At 36.4% G+C, this 16697-nt stretch overlaps 3 protein-coding genes and 15 non-coding genes across 18 annotated transcripts; 6 read left to right on the top strand and 12 right to left on the bottom strand.

Moving 5' to 3' along the window:
• The first annotated feature begins 96 nt into the window (after positions 1-96).
• Positions 97-170, top strand: Trnan-guu (transfer RNA asparagine (anticodon GUU)). The gene has a single exon. It is a non-coding gene; the product is annotated as a tRNA-Asn (tRNA).
• A 60-nt stretch (positions 171-230) lies between these two features.
• On the bottom strand, positions 231-303 carry Trnaf-gaa (transfer RNA phenylalanine (anticodon GAA)). Its single transcript has one exon. It is a non-coding gene; the product is annotated as a tRNA-Phe (tRNA).
• A 7-nt stretch (positions 304-310) lies between these two features.
• On the bottom strand, positions 311-384 carry Trnai-aau (transfer RNA isoleucine (anticodon AAU)). The gene has a single exon. It is a non-coding gene; the product is annotated as a tRNA-Ile (tRNA).
• Positions 385-483: 99 nt separating this feature from the next.
• Positions 484-557, top strand: Trnan-guu (transfer RNA asparagine (anticodon GUU)). Its single transcript has one exon. It is a non-coding gene; the product is annotated as a tRNA-Asn (tRNA).
• Positions 558-616: 59 nt separating this feature from the next.
• Positions 617-689, bottom strand: Trnaf-gaa (transfer RNA phenylalanine (anticodon GAA)). The gene has a single exon. It is a non-coding gene; the product is annotated as a tRNA-Phe (tRNA).
• Positions 690-696: 7 nt separating this feature from the next.
• On the bottom strand, positions 697-770 carry Trnai-aau (transfer RNA isoleucine (anticodon AAU)). Its single transcript has one exon. It is a non-coding gene; the product is annotated as a tRNA-Ile (tRNA).
• A 99-nt stretch (positions 771-869) lies between these two features.
• On the top strand, positions 870-943 carry Trnan-guu (transfer RNA asparagine (anticodon GUU)). Its single transcript has one exon. It is a non-coding gene; the product is annotated as a tRNA-Asn (tRNA).
• Positions 944-1000: 57 nt separating this feature from the next.
• Positions 1001-1073, bottom strand: Trnaf-gaa (transfer RNA phenylalanine (anticodon GAA)). Its single transcript has one exon. It is a non-coding gene; the product is annotated as a tRNA-Phe (tRNA).
• Positions 1074-1080: 7 nt separating this feature from the next.
• On the bottom strand, positions 1081-1154 carry Trnai-aau (transfer RNA isoleucine (anticodon AAU)). Its single transcript has one exon. It is a non-coding gene; the product is annotated as a tRNA-Ile (tRNA).
• A 99-nt stretch (positions 1155-1253) lies between these two features.
• Trnan-guu (transfer RNA asparagine (anticodon GUU)) lies at positions 1254-1327 on the top strand. The gene has a single exon. It is a non-coding gene; the product is annotated as a tRNA-Asn (tRNA).
• A 57-nt stretch (positions 1328-1384) lies between these two features.
• Trnaf-gaa (transfer RNA phenylalanine (anticodon GAA)) lies at positions 1385-1457 on the bottom strand. Its single transcript has one exon. It is a non-coding gene; the product is annotated as a tRNA-Phe (tRNA).
• Positions 1458-1464: 7 nt separating this feature from the next.
• Trnai-aau (transfer RNA isoleucine (anticodon AAU)) lies at positions 1465-1538 on the bottom strand. The gene has a single exon. It is a non-coding gene; the product is annotated as a tRNA-Ile (tRNA).
• A 99-nt stretch (positions 1539-1637) lies between these two features.
• Positions 1638-1711, top strand: Trnan-guu (transfer RNA asparagine (anticodon GUU)). Its single transcript has one exon. It is a non-coding gene; the product is annotated as a tRNA-Asn (tRNA).
• A 60-nt stretch (positions 1712-1771) lies between these two features.
• Positions 1772-1844, bottom strand: Trnaf-gaa (transfer RNA phenylalanine (anticodon GAA)). Its single transcript has one exon. It is a non-coding gene; the product is annotated as a tRNA-Phe (tRNA).
• Positions 1845-1851: 7 nt separating this feature from the next.
• On the bottom strand, positions 1852-1934 carry Trnai-aau (transfer RNA isoleucine (anticodon AAU)). Its single transcript is given in 2 exon segments — positions 1852-1887; positions 1897-1934. It is a non-coding gene; the product is annotated as a tRNA-Ile (tRNA).
• Positions 1935-2126: 192 nt separating this feature from the next.
• On the bottom strand, positions 2127-5100 carry LOC149728264 (uncharacterized). Its single transcript, XM_089887908.1, has 7 exons — positions 4743-5100; positions 4042-4175; positions 3639-3773; positions 3150-3246; positions 2633-2743; positions 2532-2568; positions 2127-2457 (listed from the first exon to the last, which is right to left on the bottom strand). The coding sequence occupies exons 1-7, from the start codon at positions 4777-4779 to the stop codon at positions 2238-2240; spliced, it is 771 nt and encodes a 256-aa protein (XP_089744034.1). The 5' UTR covers positions 4780-5100; the 3' UTR covers positions 2127-2237.
• Positions 5101-7411: 2311 nt separating this feature from the next.
• Positions 7412-10495, bottom strand: LOC149728263 (receptor tyrosine-protein kinase erbB-2-like). Its single transcript, XM_089887679.1, has 6 exons — positions 10317-10495; positions 9939-10080; positions 9351-9424; positions 8559-8713; positions 7818-7998; positions 7412-7745 (listed from the first exon to the last, which is right to left on the bottom strand). Exons 1-6 carry the CDS (start codon positions 10381-10383, stop codon positions 7672-7674), a joined length of 693 nt encoding a protein of 230 aa, XP_089743805.1. The 5' UTR covers positions 10384-10495; the 3' UTR covers positions 7412-7671.
• Positions 10496-11001: 506 nt separating this feature from the next.
• On the top strand, positions 11002-15385 carry LOC149728262 (intelectin-1b-like). The gene is made up of 9 exons (XM_089887678.1): positions 11002-11215; positions 11831-12010; positions 12660-12769; positions 12976-13117; positions 13175-13266; positions 13533-13692; positions 13764-13938; positions 14569-14648; positions 15146-15385. The coding sequence occupies exons 1-9, from the start codon at positions 11143-11145 to the stop codon at positions 15256-15258; spliced, it is 1125 nt and encodes a 374-aa protein (XP_089743804.1). The 5' UTR covers positions 11002-11142; the 3' UTR covers positions 15259-15385.
• Positions 15386-16697: the final 1312 nt, after the last annotated feature.

Raw genomic sequence — 16697 nt, 5'->3', positions numbered from 1 at the left:
TGATTGGAAAAAGAAATAAACAGATAAAGACCGGTCTAATCATTAAAACCAAATCGTATCGAACAGTTGTCTCTTATGGTGCTTTGTGCACCGCAAGTCTCTGTGGCGCAATCGGTTAGCGCGTTCGGCTGTTAGCCGAAAGGTTGGTGGTTCGAGCCCACCCAGGGACGTTGTTGTTTTTACAACCGTTTGAACAAACACGTATAAATTTAAGTTCAGCATAAAATGTTTGCCTCGACCCGGGATTGAACCAGGGACCTTTAGATCTTCAGTCTAACGCTCTCCCAACTGAGCTATCGAGGCTTCAACTTGGCCAGTACGGGGATCGAACCCGCGACATTCGCGTTATTAGCACGACGCTCTAACCAACTGAGCTAACCGGCCATCTGATTGGAAAAAGAAATAAACAGATAAAGATCGGTCTAATCATTAAAACCAAATCGTAACGAACAGTTGTCTCTTATGGTGCTTTGTGCACCGCAAGTCTCTGTGGCGCAATCGGTTAGCGCGTTCGGCTGTTAACCGAAAGGTTGGTGGTTCGAGCCCACCCAGGGACGTTGTTTCTTTTACAACCGTTTGAACCAACACGTATAAATTTAAGTTCAGCATAAAATGTTGCCTCGACCCGGGATTGAACCAGGGACCTTTAGATCTTCAGTCTAACGCTCTCCCAACTGAGCTATCGAGGCTTCAACTTGGCCAGTACGGGGATCGAACTCGCGACATTCGCGTTATTAGCACGACGCTCTAACCAACTGAGCTAACCGGCCAACTGATTGGAAAAAGAAATAAACAGATAAAGATCGGTCTAATCATTAAAACCAAATCGTATCGAACAGTTGTCTCTTATGGTGCTTTGTGCACCGCAAGTCTCTGTGGCGCAATCGGTTAGCGCGTTCGGCTGTTAACCGAAAGGTTGGTGGTTCGAGCCCACCCAGGGACGTTTCTTTTACAACCGTTTGAACCAACACGTATAAATTTAAGTTCAGCCTAAAATGTTTGCCTCGACCCGGGATTGAACCAGGGACCTTTAGATCTTCAGTCTAACGCTCTCCCAACTGAGCTATCGAGGCTTCAACTTGGCCAGTACGGGGATCGAACCCGCGACATTCGCGTTATTAGCACGACGCTCTAACCAACTGAGCTAACCGGCCAACTGATTGGAAAAAGAAATAAACAGATAAAGATCGGTCTAATCATTAAAACCAAATCGTATCGAACAGTTGTCTCTTATGGTGCTTTGTGCACCGCAAGTCTCTGTGGCGCAATCGGTTAGCGCGTTCGGCTGTTAACCGAAAGGTTGGTGGTTCGAGCCCACCCAGGGACGTTTCTTTTACAACCGTTTGAACCAACACATATAAATTTAAGTTCAGCATAAAATCTTTGCCTCGACCCGGGATTGAACCAGGGACCTTTAGATCTTCAGTCTAACGCTCTCCCAACTGAGCTATCGAGGCTTCAACTTGGCCAGTACGGGGATCGAACCCGCGACATTCGCGTTATTAGCACGACGGTCTAACCAACTGAGCTAACCGGCCAACTGATTGGAACAAGAAATAAACAAATAAAGACCGGTCTAATCATTGAAACCAAATCGTATCGAACAGTTGTCTCTTATGTTGCTTTCTGCACCGCAAGTCTCTGTGGCGCAATCGGTTAGCGCGTTCGGCTGTTAACCGAAAGGTTAGTGGTTCGAGCCCACCCACGGACGTTGTTTCTTTTACAACCGTTTGAACCAACACGCATAAATTTAAGTTCAGCATAAAATGTTTGCCTCGACCCGGGATTGAACCAGGGACCTTTAGATCTTCAGTCTAACGCTCTCCCAACCGAGCAATCGAGGCTGCAACTTGGCCAGTACGGAGATCGAACCCGCGACATTCGCGTTATTAGCGTTATTAGCACGACACTCTAACTAACTGAGCTAACCGGCCAACTATTTGAACAAAGAAATAAACAGATAAAGATCGGTCTAATCATTAAAACCAAATCGTATCGACCTTTATGTTTAGTCGGACGCTCTCCCACGGGGACCGAACCCGCAATAATTAGTTAGCTATTTATTCATTAAAACCAATTCGTCTCCAATACCTTTCTCTTATGTTGCATTGTGCACCGTAAGTCTCTGTGGTGCAAAATGTTCTTTATTTATTACCAAATGTGCAGAGAAAATAGAATAAAAATGTCTCTACTTTCCCCAACCCCTTCCTATCAAGTTTTGGTTTTCATTTGCTACTTTATAGTTGCCCACATAGCGCTCTCCCTCGGTCTGTTGCTAAGCAGGCTCCAGTAATGCATTTTGATCCGGATGTAGACAGAAAGATGACCGTCTCCGCTATCTCTTGTATGGATAAGAGACATCGTCCTAATGGATTTTGCTTCCCATATTCATCCATAAGCTGTTCGGATTTTTCACTTAGCGTTCGTCTTAGAATTGGTGTGTCAATTGCAGACGGTCTGATAGATTAGATAGTTGTCAAAACACGATAATAGTGACAAAGTCTTTAATACATTTTAGTACGCATGTTTACCTAACACTGTTCACTCGTATTCCATACTTTGCCAACTCTAAACAAAGATTTTGTTAATTTTAAGAAAAAAGCTACAATAAACGACCAGTAGCTATACAAACCCAAAGCTGTGGATTTAGTAAAGTGGTCCAACGCAGTCTTTGTCATGCTGTAATGCAAGAACTCTGGAAAAATGACGGACGACGCAACTGATGATATGTTCACAATACAACCTATATGAGAAATCAGAAAACATCTACAGTACTGTTGGGTAGCACATAATATTCAAATATCCTGAATTTTTTAACATTTAACAACGGTGAGATTGTATGGATATCGATATTATAATTCTTTAAATGTTCTTTGTTTACTAAACCAGACGAGAAAGTAGAATGAAAATGTGTCCCATCTTCCCCAACTCTACCATATTTTAGCTATGGCCCATTTAGTTGCCCGAATGAAAGGGTGTTTTATACCGTTTTATGTATTTCATATCTTTATACCCGGGGCGTTAGTTACCGGGTGATTGTCTTTATGTATGACTGAATAATTAGAAAACTTATTACTGGATTAGGATTGTAGTTATTAACGGTCGTAATGACGGTACAAACTGTAAGGAATTAACCTAAAAATCTTTACCTTTAGATATTTTCAAATGCGGCAAACACTGTTGTGTAAGATAGTAAGGTGCTCTTAAATTAACCTTGAACAATTTGTCCAAATCTTCAACAGTGGCCTGAAAGAAACGCATATGAATATCCCTTGCAGTATGCGAGAATAACTTAAGGTTCTGAAATTTATAGTTCGTGACATCCTGTCGGTATATAGTAGGATGGGGAAAGATGGGACATATTTTTGTTCCATTTTCTCGTTCCATTTAATAGTAAACAAGGAACATTACATGAATTATAAAACAGTATCCTTGTGACTCACCTAGGGCGTTGGTTATTGTTTAAAAACACGATTCAAATACTTGGATATAATGTGCTAAAGGTATACCATCTTCACTATGCCTATATCTATCAGGTCATGAGCGTTGTGGCTCCCCAAATAAATTCTGCTGTCGCCTGATAAACGTCCCTTGCAAAACGGTTACAAGTACAGTAAACATAAAAAAGAAGTTTTTACCTGTTCGAAAGTAGCACGATTAACTAAACCAGCGTTATTAATAAGTATATCTATGCCACCAAGACTAGAGACAGTTTCCTCTACAATCCTATTCATGTCTTCGACGTTCTCTAAATCAGCAATGATACAAACAACCTAGAAAAATGAAATTACAGAATCGTCACTTTTAGAACTGAATATCCAGTAAGTCGTGCACGATATTTATACTATCTTTCTATATGTAAATGTTCTATGTATTTTTTAATGGATCCGAATTTAAAACGTTAACGAAGTACACCCTATGTTGATAGCAGTCAAAATAAGTTTATATAATACTCTTATTACAAAATGGGACGATAAAAGAGAGAGAAAACAAGGGCGAAAAGGTATACTCTTCCACGTACGATGTTATGTATCACCCTACTTTTTTAGCGCCTTCTGCATTGCATTTATCTCGAACCATCGCTAAGGTCTCCTCATTTCTCCCACATATTGCTAAGCTTGATCCGTTTCTTGCAAACGTGTAAGCGACCCCTTCACCTAAGCCACTAGATGCGCCTATAAAGTAATGCGGTGTGAACGGTAAACGCAGTATCGGAGAAACGCACAGTTTTGGGAAGTACGAATTGGCATCATTTGCCAAGGTTACGCTATATATAGATTATTAATTTGCACACCATAACTGTATGTATCTGCGAGTGCATGCAATAGCTATAGTGTGTCCAAATCATTGCAAGCAATTTACTAGGTCATTGCATAAATGATTAGAAACATATAATAGGGTGGGGTACGATGGGTCGTGTTTTCATTCTCTTTTTTCCGTTCCCGTAAACAACGATTTTACAGAAATGCATAACCGTGTAACCGTATAGTCTCGCGACTCTAAAAACACGTTTTTAATTTGTATCAAAACTGATTAAGGAAATAGGGTCTTAGGTGCTAACAGTACCCCATCTTATCCCACAGTATTATATATATACGTCAAAGCTATTAGGAGTCACTCTGTATAATTCGTAAATGATTAACCAGCACAACATTACTGTTAAATAAAGTTCTGCTTTCGTCTAGACACGCTCGAATGAGCATGGACATAATGTATTCGGTTTATATTGCGTACAGTCTTACCTGTTATCAGCACAGATTTTTCCTTTAGTTCATCCATGATACTTTGTAGCTATTGCTTAAACAAATCCCTTAAAATAACTTACTATCAATTTTATGCCACGCTGTATATCGGCAATAACATGAAACAATCACTACAACATAAATTTAGAGTTTAAATTCTCTTTGAGTTATAAACACTTCACGTTCTATAACATTGCATCTTTAGCGACTCTACACTGAAGAAATGTTCTAACATTTCTTCATCTGATTTTTGTTTGTAATTTCTGCTTCTTGTAAACGTTCAAGATGAATTCTCCTTTATAACCACAGCATACAAAACGTTGCCGGAAGTTTGTCTCGCGTGCTATATACAACAGCAGCTTACTAGCCTTTTTTGTCGAACAACAGTGGTTTTCGTTTTTTTAGCACTTGTTCGGTAACTTTTATGGCCCATGGCACAATTGAATTCATTAAAACTTGAGGCAGAGTGTCCGCCAAATACATTTTATGATACCTTGGCGAACGGTAAACTTTTCTGACAAAAATAATTGTTAATTGCCTTTATTCACATACAAGTGTACTATACAGCAATGCTAAAAATGTCACACTTTACAATATAAAATTGAATAATTTTTAATTCTAAACATGTATATATATTACGGATTGCGATAGTTGTCGATACAAACTTTCCAAGTATTTTAGCATTTTCATAACCTGTGCCCTCGGTTTGAACTTACTTTCAAAAGAAATGTTCTCTTTTTCGTTTTGCTTAAACTCAAACAGAGCTGAGAGAAATCGCAATTAACATTTCAGATTATTTTTCAAATACTCCTGATGCAATTAGATTGATAAGTCTCAGCTTGAGCGATTGAGGTTGATTGCCGTCACTATCTGGCGCTCGGGAGTTGTTCCGCTTCGATCTGTCACGGCCACAGAAATAAAAAAGAATGGAACGCGCATCTCCAATGTCGGCAAAGGAGAGAGCACGATACACTCTCTCTCTCTCTCGCGGGTCTTTCCCGTTTACTATTGTAGTCAATGGAGTCGATGACGTTTTATGTAGCTTTTCTTCGTTTTTTGACTTAATTTAAAGTTATAGTGTAAAACAACTATTTTCTAATATACAGTAGGGTGGGGGAAGATGGGACACCTTTTAACTCTGTTTTCTCGTCCCATTTAGTAGTTAACAATGAACAATCAAACATTTATAAATCTATATCTTCACGGCTCCCATAGACCGTTGTTAATTGTTTAAAATACGATCAGGATATCTGGATATTATGTGCTAAAGATGTCCTATCTTCCCCCTCCCCCTACTATATACATATTTCTAACAAACCGTTTGTTTGAAATTGGTAATTAATTTTTTTAAATAGTTAAATTTCCTAAACAAGTGGTAAATTGTAAGCGTTAACCTACTAAATAACTAAACTGGCATAATAAACTTGAATAGTTGGTGTAGTTATTAAAATAAACAGCTAAGACCTTCCAAAAATACTATGCGCCTATCTTTTACAATTGAGACGAAGGGAAATGGGGACAGAGTTGGAAGGTAACATCCTCGAAGAGTTAGGAGCAGAGAAAATATGTTCAACACACATGCTTACGGTTCAGACCAGCTACACCCACATGGGTATAGGCACAAATTTAATAAACAGAATGGTGGATTTGGCTGCAGATCTTGGTTGCGAATACGCAATAGCTCACGTTGCTTCTAAGTATGCTATGGAAACCTTTAACAAGTCGGGTTGGTCTTTATTGAGAAGTATTGATCTGATGCAATACAAAAGCGACGACGAAACTAATGTTTTTGTTTATGCAAAAACACCGAATAATTTATTCTCCCTCGTGTATCGTTCACTGTTAAATTCTATGGAATAAGTGTGTTAAATATCGACCGCTTTTTATTATATTAATTATAAGTTTTGTACATACCCATATGTTTTATTACACAGAATTACATTTACCGGTTGGATAAGTGAATGAATGAATGACAGACAAATTCAACCATGGCTACATGTGTTTTAAACATATAGTAGGGTGGGGGAAGTTGGGACACATTTTAACTCTATTTTTTCGTCGAATGTGGTAGTAAACAAGGAACTTTCAAAGATTTATAAAACTATATGCCCAAGACTCCCATAGACCGTTGTTATAACTGTTTAAAACACAATCGGGATATTCGGATATTATGCGCCGAAGGTGTCCCATCTTCCACCATCGTACTATATCAAACCGACAAAACGCGTTTTAGTTGATTGTTTTAAACTTTATAAGTGAGAATTAACCTGACAATTAAACAAATATACGGTAAATTTAGTAGACTGACCCTTAAGCACATATTGCACAGTATTTCCAACCTCAAAATGTATTGAAGACATTTCTTGTCTCATAATTTCAAAACCTAACACAAAGTTAATTAACGATGCAATATTATTGTATATACTTCGTCTCGTGACACGTTTAGCTGGCCCATTTGTATCGGAAGCACATATATAGTCACTGCAGCAGGCCTATCATATGTTATGTATACACTGTAGATATGGTATATATGAGTTTTCATTCGTACTGCAGTTAACAGTGTTATTTATATTATATTTCTATAAGCATATATGTTTCATATCTCAGTTTTTCTCTATATCAGTTTTCTTACAAAACTGAAACTAATTTTATGAGACAAAATCAAACTGTTCAACATATTTCATCCTATTTATTGACACGTCCATTATAAAATGATTTGACCAAGATACATTAACAAAAAGGTTTTACTGAAACTGACAAATAGACCACCAAGGTTACCCATCAGTTACATGTATATATGTTATCGGTACAAGTTTACAGTTGCGTTAGTAAGCTATACATGTTTATACTTTAATGTATGTTTATGTGGTTATATTAACAACATTTTGCAAGCCCGGCGCCGGTGTCTGTTTCAATCCATGTTCGATTTTTACATGCAGAAGTCGGGTCCCGGGCCCCAGCAGTATTGAGTATTACATTCGCTACATAGAAGTTGTAAGTTACCTGTTTAGAGAATATTTATTACTGAAATAAAGCGGGACTTTAATTTACGTTAAATTGATTGTATTTACTTACACATATTTCTCGGTTTGTTTGCCCAAGACAGAACTCCATTGCGAATACCACTGTATTGAATCGGATTCTTCACTACAGATAGCCAGTTGACGGTTTGGTCGTAACACAAATTCACCATTTGGCTAATATACACGTTCCCGTTGTCTATTGACTTTAGAGAACCGAACCCAAGTGATTCAATCTTGAAGGCAAGTTCGAGTGTTTGTGAATTTAACGGTAGGATATAAGTAAAGGTAATCACGGCCTACTAGAGATATCTCTAGTAGGCCGTGAGGTAATGTTTGTAAAACTGTGTTACAGAATTTTTTTAAATAAACTTCTAAAATTCAAGAATTCGCGATTGGTTATATTGTACTTTATACCGATATATTTTAATTACAGCACTGTTCAACTGCAAGGGTGTCTTACATTTTACAGTGCGTTTTTAAAGGTATTAAATCAGAAAGCGTTTAAAGTATATGCCCTATACCAAACTACGCAAAGTATTCAGCTTACACAGTCTATACAAATAACTTCTACCTCTTTGTCAGACTAACTGCGGCCGTTTGAACAGGGATTCGAACTTAAAAACAACAAAGTTATTATACAGACCAAAGTTAGTATAATACAGACCAAGTTAGGCGAATAAGGATTGTAAATAATGAATCTCGTTTACACATTGTTTCACTGCTGTAACGTCATAGTCACCGCCATTTTTGATTCACTGTTGTTCAAATAGTTAAAAATACAATGTTATGATACCTGTATCAGGGTATTGTTTCTGTTATAATTGGTAAATCCTTGTATGACAACAGCGCCAACCCTATTATACAAATATTTGCCCTTTATTTTCTTCAAGTTTTTAAAAGCAGAGAAGTTGGTCACATCTTCTGCCCAAGCGTTTATAAACAAGAAACCTGCAAAACAGAATAATGTATAATAAAGAAAGTATATAGAAAAATCAATACATATATTATCATGAAATTTTAGTCATTTAAAAGTGATAATTTTTTATATTTGTTGCAAAAAATGCTTGATGAATTAAATATAGGCCAGTTTACGCCAAGCAAAACCTGACAAGTTCGTTTAAATTAAACCCAGAGCGTGAATTACAGCTATAGCTCGCTTTTGGACACACAAAAGCAGTTATATACACTACTTTGTCTTTTATGACTATGCATAGAAAAGTGTTAAAGCTTTACGAAGAAAAAAAAAACAGTCGTGTCAACAGTTCCATGTAAACCCACTGTGATATACTGCTCATCGATAAGCTAATATAATATAGTAGGGTGGAGGAGATGTGACACCTTTGTGTTCTATTTCATCGCCCCATTTGGTAGTAAACAAAGAACATTTAAAAAATACCAAAACCAAAAAAAAATAACAATTAACAAAATTTGGTAGTAAACAAAGAAAATTTAAAAATTAACAAAACCGTATCTCCACGACTTCCATGGACCGTTGTTAGCTGAGTTAAACACGATCAGGAAATTTGAATATTATGAGCTAAAGGTGTCCCTATCTTCCCCCGCACTACTATACAACATTTCTCACCGGTTATGACTTTAATGGAGTTCAAAGCTTGTAACTGCGAAGCATTCATGGCAGGTGTGTTTGTGCGTGGATCACTGAAATAGAAGTATGTTTAGAGATGTAGATGTAAACGTATATCATGTTTGAAATACTAAACAAGTTTTATTATATGTTAGCCTACAGAGTCATACAACGGGTATATGTATGACTAACTACAAAAGTTTTTTATAGCAAGTATACAATGGGTCCTTTCTGTCAGTTTCTTCATTGTATGGCTGGCAGCTCAATGTTACCATTGTGAGTTTGTCACTGGGCAAGACATTGAATGAATGAATGAATGAATGAATAAATGTAACTTTATCCTCGCGTGGCCGGAAAACGACAGTCGTTATAACACGGATGTTCATACACCTCGTACCAACTTACGAGTTACCATGTGTGTTCTTTGTGGGTGATTTTTTTTTGGATTTTTTATTTTTTTATGTATGGCTGCTAACCAGTGGGCACTAACGGGTTGTCCGTATACAGATAAAACAATCACCAAAAAAATTATACTTTAATTGTACATACATTTATTTAATAGGTAAAACATTAATATATAACTTATACCTTCTGAATGCATAGTGTCTAAAAATCATGTTTCCCTTTACCACTTCACATCCTTCGAAGTAACCGATGTTGGTTGAATTTATCGAACGAACTTTAGCCAAAGGTCCGCCAAGTTTACCAACTCCATAGCAGCGACGCCTTGCTGAAATAAATGTTGCTCTTTTTACTGATTTTAGTAAAATAAAGTAGGCCAGTATAAACGGTATTTAATATTTTGCAAACTAGAAAATGTCATAATTATTTTGTATACTGTCGTTCGCTTCCTTGAGCGTTACGTTTAATAGCAAGAATAAGATAACTCATGGATAATGAACAACTAATTATAAAAACTGTATAAATAAATTAACAAAGCTATAGAAATTTAACAACTACTTATACCTTCGCTTGTTGATTGCCAAAGAACAACAACGACGAAGAAAACGGCCGGAAGGAAATTCATCGTCATCTCTAGAATCAAAATCAATTATTCGCAGAAATAAAACTGGAATATGTTCTCAGTGCAAATTGTTCACACTTTTATATCCTTAGGCGACGTCTGCGACGGTTGGCCCTTTGTAAAATTTTGTAAGCATTTTTATACGTTCTCTTCAATGTTAAAAAATAAACAACATTGCGAGGCAAAACGGCTATGCTTAAGGTAGGATTTTGTCAAACATACTATTTTTGGTTATATTCTTTATATTCCTACCACAATTGCTACATATTCCACAGTTCTACGAGATCACCAATGGCGAAATACCACGAATAATTTATTAAGACAGGTTGTTCAACCGCTGTGGGAAGTAAAAATGGCTGCGCATTGAATGACCCATAAAACAGCGGCAAGAATACAAAACCTAAGGCTCGTATCACATATTGTAAGGTTATTAAAAATACTCATAATCAAGATGTTGCAAATTATATCCGGAAGATGTCGCTGAAGAGCTTATGGAAAGCACAACAAACTTTCGCGGCCACAAATCGTGACCATTTTATAGTTTGCAGTAGGTAACTAAGATTGAGAGCAGATTTTAGACTTAACTAAATATTTCGTTTGTTTTAAACCGTGTTAAGGTTTTTTTTAATATTGCCTTAATATTTGTTACATCCGAAGATTTTTTTCGAGGAGGATTTTGTAAGTATTTGTACCAGTTTGTTAGCGCGTCATACTAGCAACAGCATACTGTTGTTTTGTTGGAGGCATTAATATCTAGTTAATATCAAAATGGACGTCATGTACAGTGCTGATAACGATTATGATACTGTGGAACCTAAGCCTTCTCGTACAGTATCTACAGGTAATACTATATAGTAGGGTGAGGGATGACGGGACGAATAGCACATAATATACAAAAATTCTGACCGTGTTTTAAACATTAACAACAGTCTATGAAAGTCGTGACGATAAAGTTGTAAAACATTTTGAATGTTCTTTGTTTAAAACAAAATGAGACAAGAAAACAGAATGAAATGTTGTCCTATCTTTTCCCATCCAGCTACTATAACTTGATGTGTGTTTTTTTAGTTGTATCCATTTAATCTTTAACATTTCATAAATATAAGTTATGACGTATTTTCATTTATTTAACAACTAGGCAAAATATTTAGCGATATACATGTAAGGATTAAAAACATATATTGTGGGGTAAGATAGGACACCTTTAGCACGTAGTAACCAAATATCATGATCGTGTTTTCGACAATTAACAACGGTCTATGGGAGTCGTGAAGATACGAATTTATAATCTTTTGAATGTTCTCTGTTTACTACCAAATGGTTAATTTATGTTGTCTTTACTTAACGATTTAAAAATCCGACATCTTTTTATCGTTGCATTCATATATTTAACAACTAGGTAAATATTATATTCAACGATGTAGTTAAGGGTTAAAAACGTATGTGTTATATACAGAGCACCTCGCCGCTGAAGTACAATGGGGAACTTCTACGCAAAAGATAGAGACAATTTTCTGGAAGATCGTTATTATAATGACAGCGGTATTCGCTTTTGTTGCTTTAATCCTGGCAGGTATAAGCCACCAAGCTTTTGAAAACAGATCTAAAGCTGTAACATCGCCAAAACAAGACCCAGGTGAGATTTATATGCAGTTTTGAGAAACAAGCGTATAATTTATATCGTTATTTTACGTATTTAATACAGTATTTTAAATCGTGGACCTTCTTAATGGTAAACAATATGTCACATATTTCGTACTGTTGCCTAATGTATGGAATTGCATCATTACCAATTGTAATTGGGAATTTTACACCAAAGCAGAAGTAATTATGACTGCTATACGAAATATCCACGAGACTCAGTGACGTCACACGTACCGAGGAAACAGCATGATTTAATTTATTAAAGACATCTTGCTGACAAAACTTAATCACGATTCTCTTGATTTATTATTTGCGAAACCAGTGACAGTTGTTGATGCATGCAGCAGGAAATATACTTACCACGTCATGATGATGTGGGGATTCAGGCTAACTTCTATTTTCTTTTAAACTTAACTAAAGTACTATGGTTTAAGATGAGACAACTTTAGTGCATAATATCCAAATATGTTCATATTATTTCAAACACTTAACAACGGTCCGTGGGAGCGTGAAGATATACGGTTTTATAATTCTTTGAATGTTATTTGTTTAGTACCAATTGCGACAAAAAAATATAATAAAATGCTGTACTATTTTCCCCACCTTACTATATATATTTTTTTAACATTCTGATTTTTAAGCACTGCCAAGTTCTGCAAATTCGGTTAACAGTCCACGTTCTTGCCGCGATATCAAAGGAAAGTCAGGAATGTACCAGATTCAACCAGATTCATATCTTCCCGCCTACTTTGTAAGCATATAATGTGTGCTTTTGTGCTTTTTACAATTTGGTATTTTTACATTGACTATAAGAAACACAGTTTTTAATATCAACAAAAAAATGGCGTGATTGTCAATTTTAAATTCGAATTTCAGTAAAACGCCCTCTGTTTTTTTAAACAAAGCTATTTTAAACTTAAATTGTGTTAAACATAAATAAATATACAATATGTGTAGACGTACTGTGACATGGCAACTAACGGTGGTGGTTGGACATTGGTGGCAGCAGTTCATGAGAATAACATTAAAGGAAAATGCACAAAAGGAGATTTGTGGTCCAGCGACCAAGGATATGGATATTCTCGGAATACATATAACGGTATGTGTTTCCTTTCTTTATAGAACACGATTTCTATGCTATTAAATACTTATACAGGAACTGGAAATTGGGAAAACATTAACACTTTTGGAGATGTGAGGAACCTTTTAAACGGAGATTATAAAAACAGCGCTTATTTCAATGTTAAGGTAAGTAATATATAGTAGGCTGGGGGAAGATGGGACACCTTTATCACATAATATCAAAATATCCTGATCGTGTTTTAAACAATTAACAACGGTCTATCGGGGTCGTGAGAATATAGTTTCATAAATATATGAATGTTCTTTGTTTACTACCAAATTGGACGAGAAAATCGAGTTAAAAGGTGTCCCATCTTCCCCCACACTACTGTACTTATAATGTGAGAATATCAATAAGTTTATAATGTGAGAATAATTTTTTTTTGATTCAGGCATCAGATGTTCTTATATGGCATGTACCGAACAACGCAACGTTGTCTAACATGAGCAGCAAAGCCTTTTTAAAATACTATACAACTGACGGTGTTTTGCAAAGACATGGTGGCACACTGCGCACACTTTATCGAGACTTTGCACCGTTGTCTCATGCAGGTATAGTAAACTTGCATTGAAGGCATCATTGAAATAATTGTCAAGTTTCTAAAACGTGCGTTATTTTAAAGGCTCATATCGTTTCCACACACTTATTGCCAGCCCAATAACATATACCGTGGGGGACAATGATAAAGTTATGTCAGCGATCCCGACTCGCTTAATTCCATACGTGACACCAGGAATGTTGCAGTTTCGGGCGTTTGACCCTTACGGATACCCAAATGCACTGTGTCCTGGTGTACAGTAAGTCATATTGTTATTTAGGAAATATTGAATACCGTTAGCACCTAAATCCCATTTTTTTAATCTTATTTTGAACATTTAAAAACGCATATTTAGAATCGCTGGGCTACAGTTATATGAATGAATGAATGAATGAATGAATGAATGAATGAATGAATGAATGAATGAATGAATGAATGAATGAATGAATGAATGAATGAATGAATGAATGAATGAATGAATGAATGAATGAATGAATGAATGAATGAATGAATGAATGAATGAATGAATCTTACTTTATCCTCGCGTGGCCGGAAAACGACAGTCGTTATAACACGGGTGTTCATACACCTCGTGCCAGCTTACGAGCTATAGTTACCAAGTATGTTACTTTGTGGGTAATTATAGTTCCGTAAGTTTTCTTTGTGTACTACCGAATAGGACAAGAAAAGAGAAAGAAACATGTCCCATATTACCCCACCGTATACTATATATATACAGATATACAAAATTAAGTAATTATATCAAAAAAATAATTTTAGTATGTGCTGTTTGTTTAATCGACCATTGTCGATGCATATTAGTGATATGTAATGTCAACCACCGTTTATTTTTTTCCTACTGTAAGTGGAACATTGTATTGTATTGCAGAATAACGAGAGGCGATTCTACCAGGGTTTGTATCGGTGGAGGAGTGACAGGAAGCTCAAGAACATGTGGAGATTTTCTTGGTAAGTGTATGGCTAATAATTTGGGCAAATTAAACCATTGAGTTGGATCAATGGCCCCAAGGATACACACGCCCACAATGGTAACAGCACCTACCATCAAACCCAGAATAAAGTGTCAAAATAAGTTTTTTAAAGATACAAGCACTCTAAACAACTGTGCCGAAATTTGAAATCCCTGTTGACACGTGCATCGAATAATCTTACAAAATTTATTTTGATGTTTTAAATACATATTCAGGAACTTATGTTGTTTTTGGTAGGCGTAACTATATATAGTACAGTGGAGGAAGTTAGGACACCTTTTCATTCTATTTTCCCATCACATTTAGTAGTAATCAAAGAACATTCGAAGAAATATAAAACCGTATCCTCACGATTTCCATAGACCCTTGTTAATTGTTGAAAACACGATCGGGATATTTAGATATATTGTTTTAAAGGTGTCCCATCTTCCCCTATCTACTATACCTGTTATACGATATATTTTTTCTATATAGGTTGGGATGGTACATCTGGCAGGTATATTAGTCCTCCGACAATGAACAATCCATCGATTACTGGTCGACCACTTTACTATGTTGACTCAAGCATTTTTATTTTTACTCGTTAATAACCTACTTGTTTAATGGGAACAAAAAACATACATTTGTTTAAAAATATTGTCATTAACCTATTATGTAGTATATGCACACATGCAAAGTATTGATGTAAATAAAGTTTAGCAATACGTACTGACATTTGTATATTTTACGTTCGTACTTTTTAAAAGAAGACTGCTAAGGTAAAATTTTAACATGTTCTCGAAATAGCCACGATACGCAGCTTTAACGGTTTTTACATTTCCTGTTATTACTCCAATTCCTATACACGTCTTGCCTATAGTTCTCTAACTTTGTTTGCTGGTGGTATTTTATTCATATAGTAGAGTGGGGAAGACGGAACACCTTTAGCACATAATATCCAAATGTTCTGGTGGTTGTGTTTTAAACAATTCACAACGGTGTATGGTAAGGATACGGTTTTATAATTGTGTAAAGCCAAATAGGAAGAGAAAATAGAAAAAGTTTCCCAACTTTTCCCACCCCACTATATCTTTGTGTGGCTAATAATTTGAAGAGTAATTACCATATCTTGCATAAGGTACAAACAATGGCTAGCGCGCCTGCCTCTTATCAGGTTATAGATTCAGCGAGAATATTGCGACACAGTACGTTTTCGTGCATTGTCAAAGTTAATTTTTGTCAGGGACGCCAGAGTTTTTACAATAAAAATTAGACAGCAGGTGGTATCAGTGAGACCTAAGGGAGTTTTTTTGGCCAAACAAATTATTGCTTACCGTTTTTTTATGTTTAGGTATGGCTGACACTTTGGGTAGCTCGGAGCAATTGTCGTCAAGTGTCTTGCAGGACGAACCTGGAACCCATAACCTCTATAAGCTAAAGGCGCACCCGCAAACCACTACAATCATAGTATACTGAATAAATGTAATGTAACTTACTTTATCCTCGCGTGGCCGGAAAACGACAGTCGTTATAACACGGTTGTTCATACACCTCGTGCCAGCTGACCAATTACTGTGTATGTTACTTTGAGGGTAATATTTTGGGGGAGGGCTTTTATTTATTTTTTTGGCTTTTTAAGTGTCTTGCCCAAGAACACATACTGGTCATACGTCCATAATGGTAGCAGGGATGACACTTGAACCCATTACTTCTAGGTTACGGGCAGGCGCGCTAACCACTTTGCCACCGCTACTGGACTATGCTGTGGTATATCACTACAAAATATAGAATAATAACTTTTCCGATTTATTACTAAAAGAAAATAAATACAAATATATCTGCAAACTCAAGACACTCTAATCTGTTTCCACAAGTTTAAACAGTGAGGCCACCCATGGCCTACTGAACAGATTAAGACCATGAACCAGAATTTCCAACTTTTAACATTGCGTAGTTATTGTGATTACATTGCGTATTTATCGTGATTAAAGAATGCATTCTATCTAGTGCTACACAATCACCAATGACCACCGAAACCCACTTTATC

The sequence above is a fragment of the Ciona robusta genome, chromosome 11 (assembly GCF_009617815.1).
Source record: "Ciona robusta chromosome 11, ASM961781v2".
In the NCBI taxonomy this organism is placed as follows: domain Eukaryota; kingdom Metazoa; phylum Chordata; class Ascidiacea; order Phlebobranchia; family Cionidae; genus Ciona; species Ciona robusta.
The sequence above is the reverse complement of the archived record's forward strand: the minus strand, read 5'-3'. Positions and strand labels throughout refer to the sequence as shown.

Excerpts from the sequence above, each read along its gene's own strand:
- LOC149728264 (XM_089887908.1), bottom strand. The coding sequence starts at position 4,779 with ATGGATGAACTAAAGGAAAAATCTGTGCTGATAACAG. Across the intron at positions 3,774-4,041 it reads ATGCAGAAGGCGCTAAAAAA|GTTGTTTGTATCATTGCTGA; the intron begins GTAGGGTGATAC and ends TCATTTTTCTAG. Across the intron at positions 3,247-3,638 it reads ATCGTGCTACTTTCGAACAG|GCCACTGTTGAAGATTTGGA; the intron begins GTAAAAACTTCT and ends CGTTTCTTTCAG.
- LOC149728263 (XM_089887679.1), bottom strand. The coding sequence starts at position 10,383 with ATGACGATGAATTTCCTTCCGGCCGTTTTCTTCGTCGTTGTTGTTCTT. Across the intron at positions 8,714-9,350 it reads CTCCATTAAAGTCATAACCG|GTTTCTTGTTTATAAACGCT; the intron begins GTGAGAAATGTT and ends TCTGTTTTGCAG. Across the intron at positions 7,999-8,558 it reads GAAACAATACCCTGATACAG|ATTGAATCACTTGGGTTCGG; the intron begins GTATCATAACAT and ends CTTGCCTTCAAG.
- LOC149728262 (XM_089887678.1), top strand. The coding sequence starts at position 11,143 with ATGGACGTCATGTACAGTGCTGATAACGATTATGATACTGTGGAACCT. Across the intron at positions 13,118-13,174 it reads TTCTCGGAATACATATAACG|GAACTGGAAATTGGGAAAAC; the intron begins GTATGTGTTTCC and ends ATACTTATACAG. Across the intron at positions 13,693-13,763 it reads TGCACCGTTGTCTCATGCAG|GCTCATATCGTTTCCACACA; the intron begins GTATAGTAAACT and ends GTTATTTTAAAG.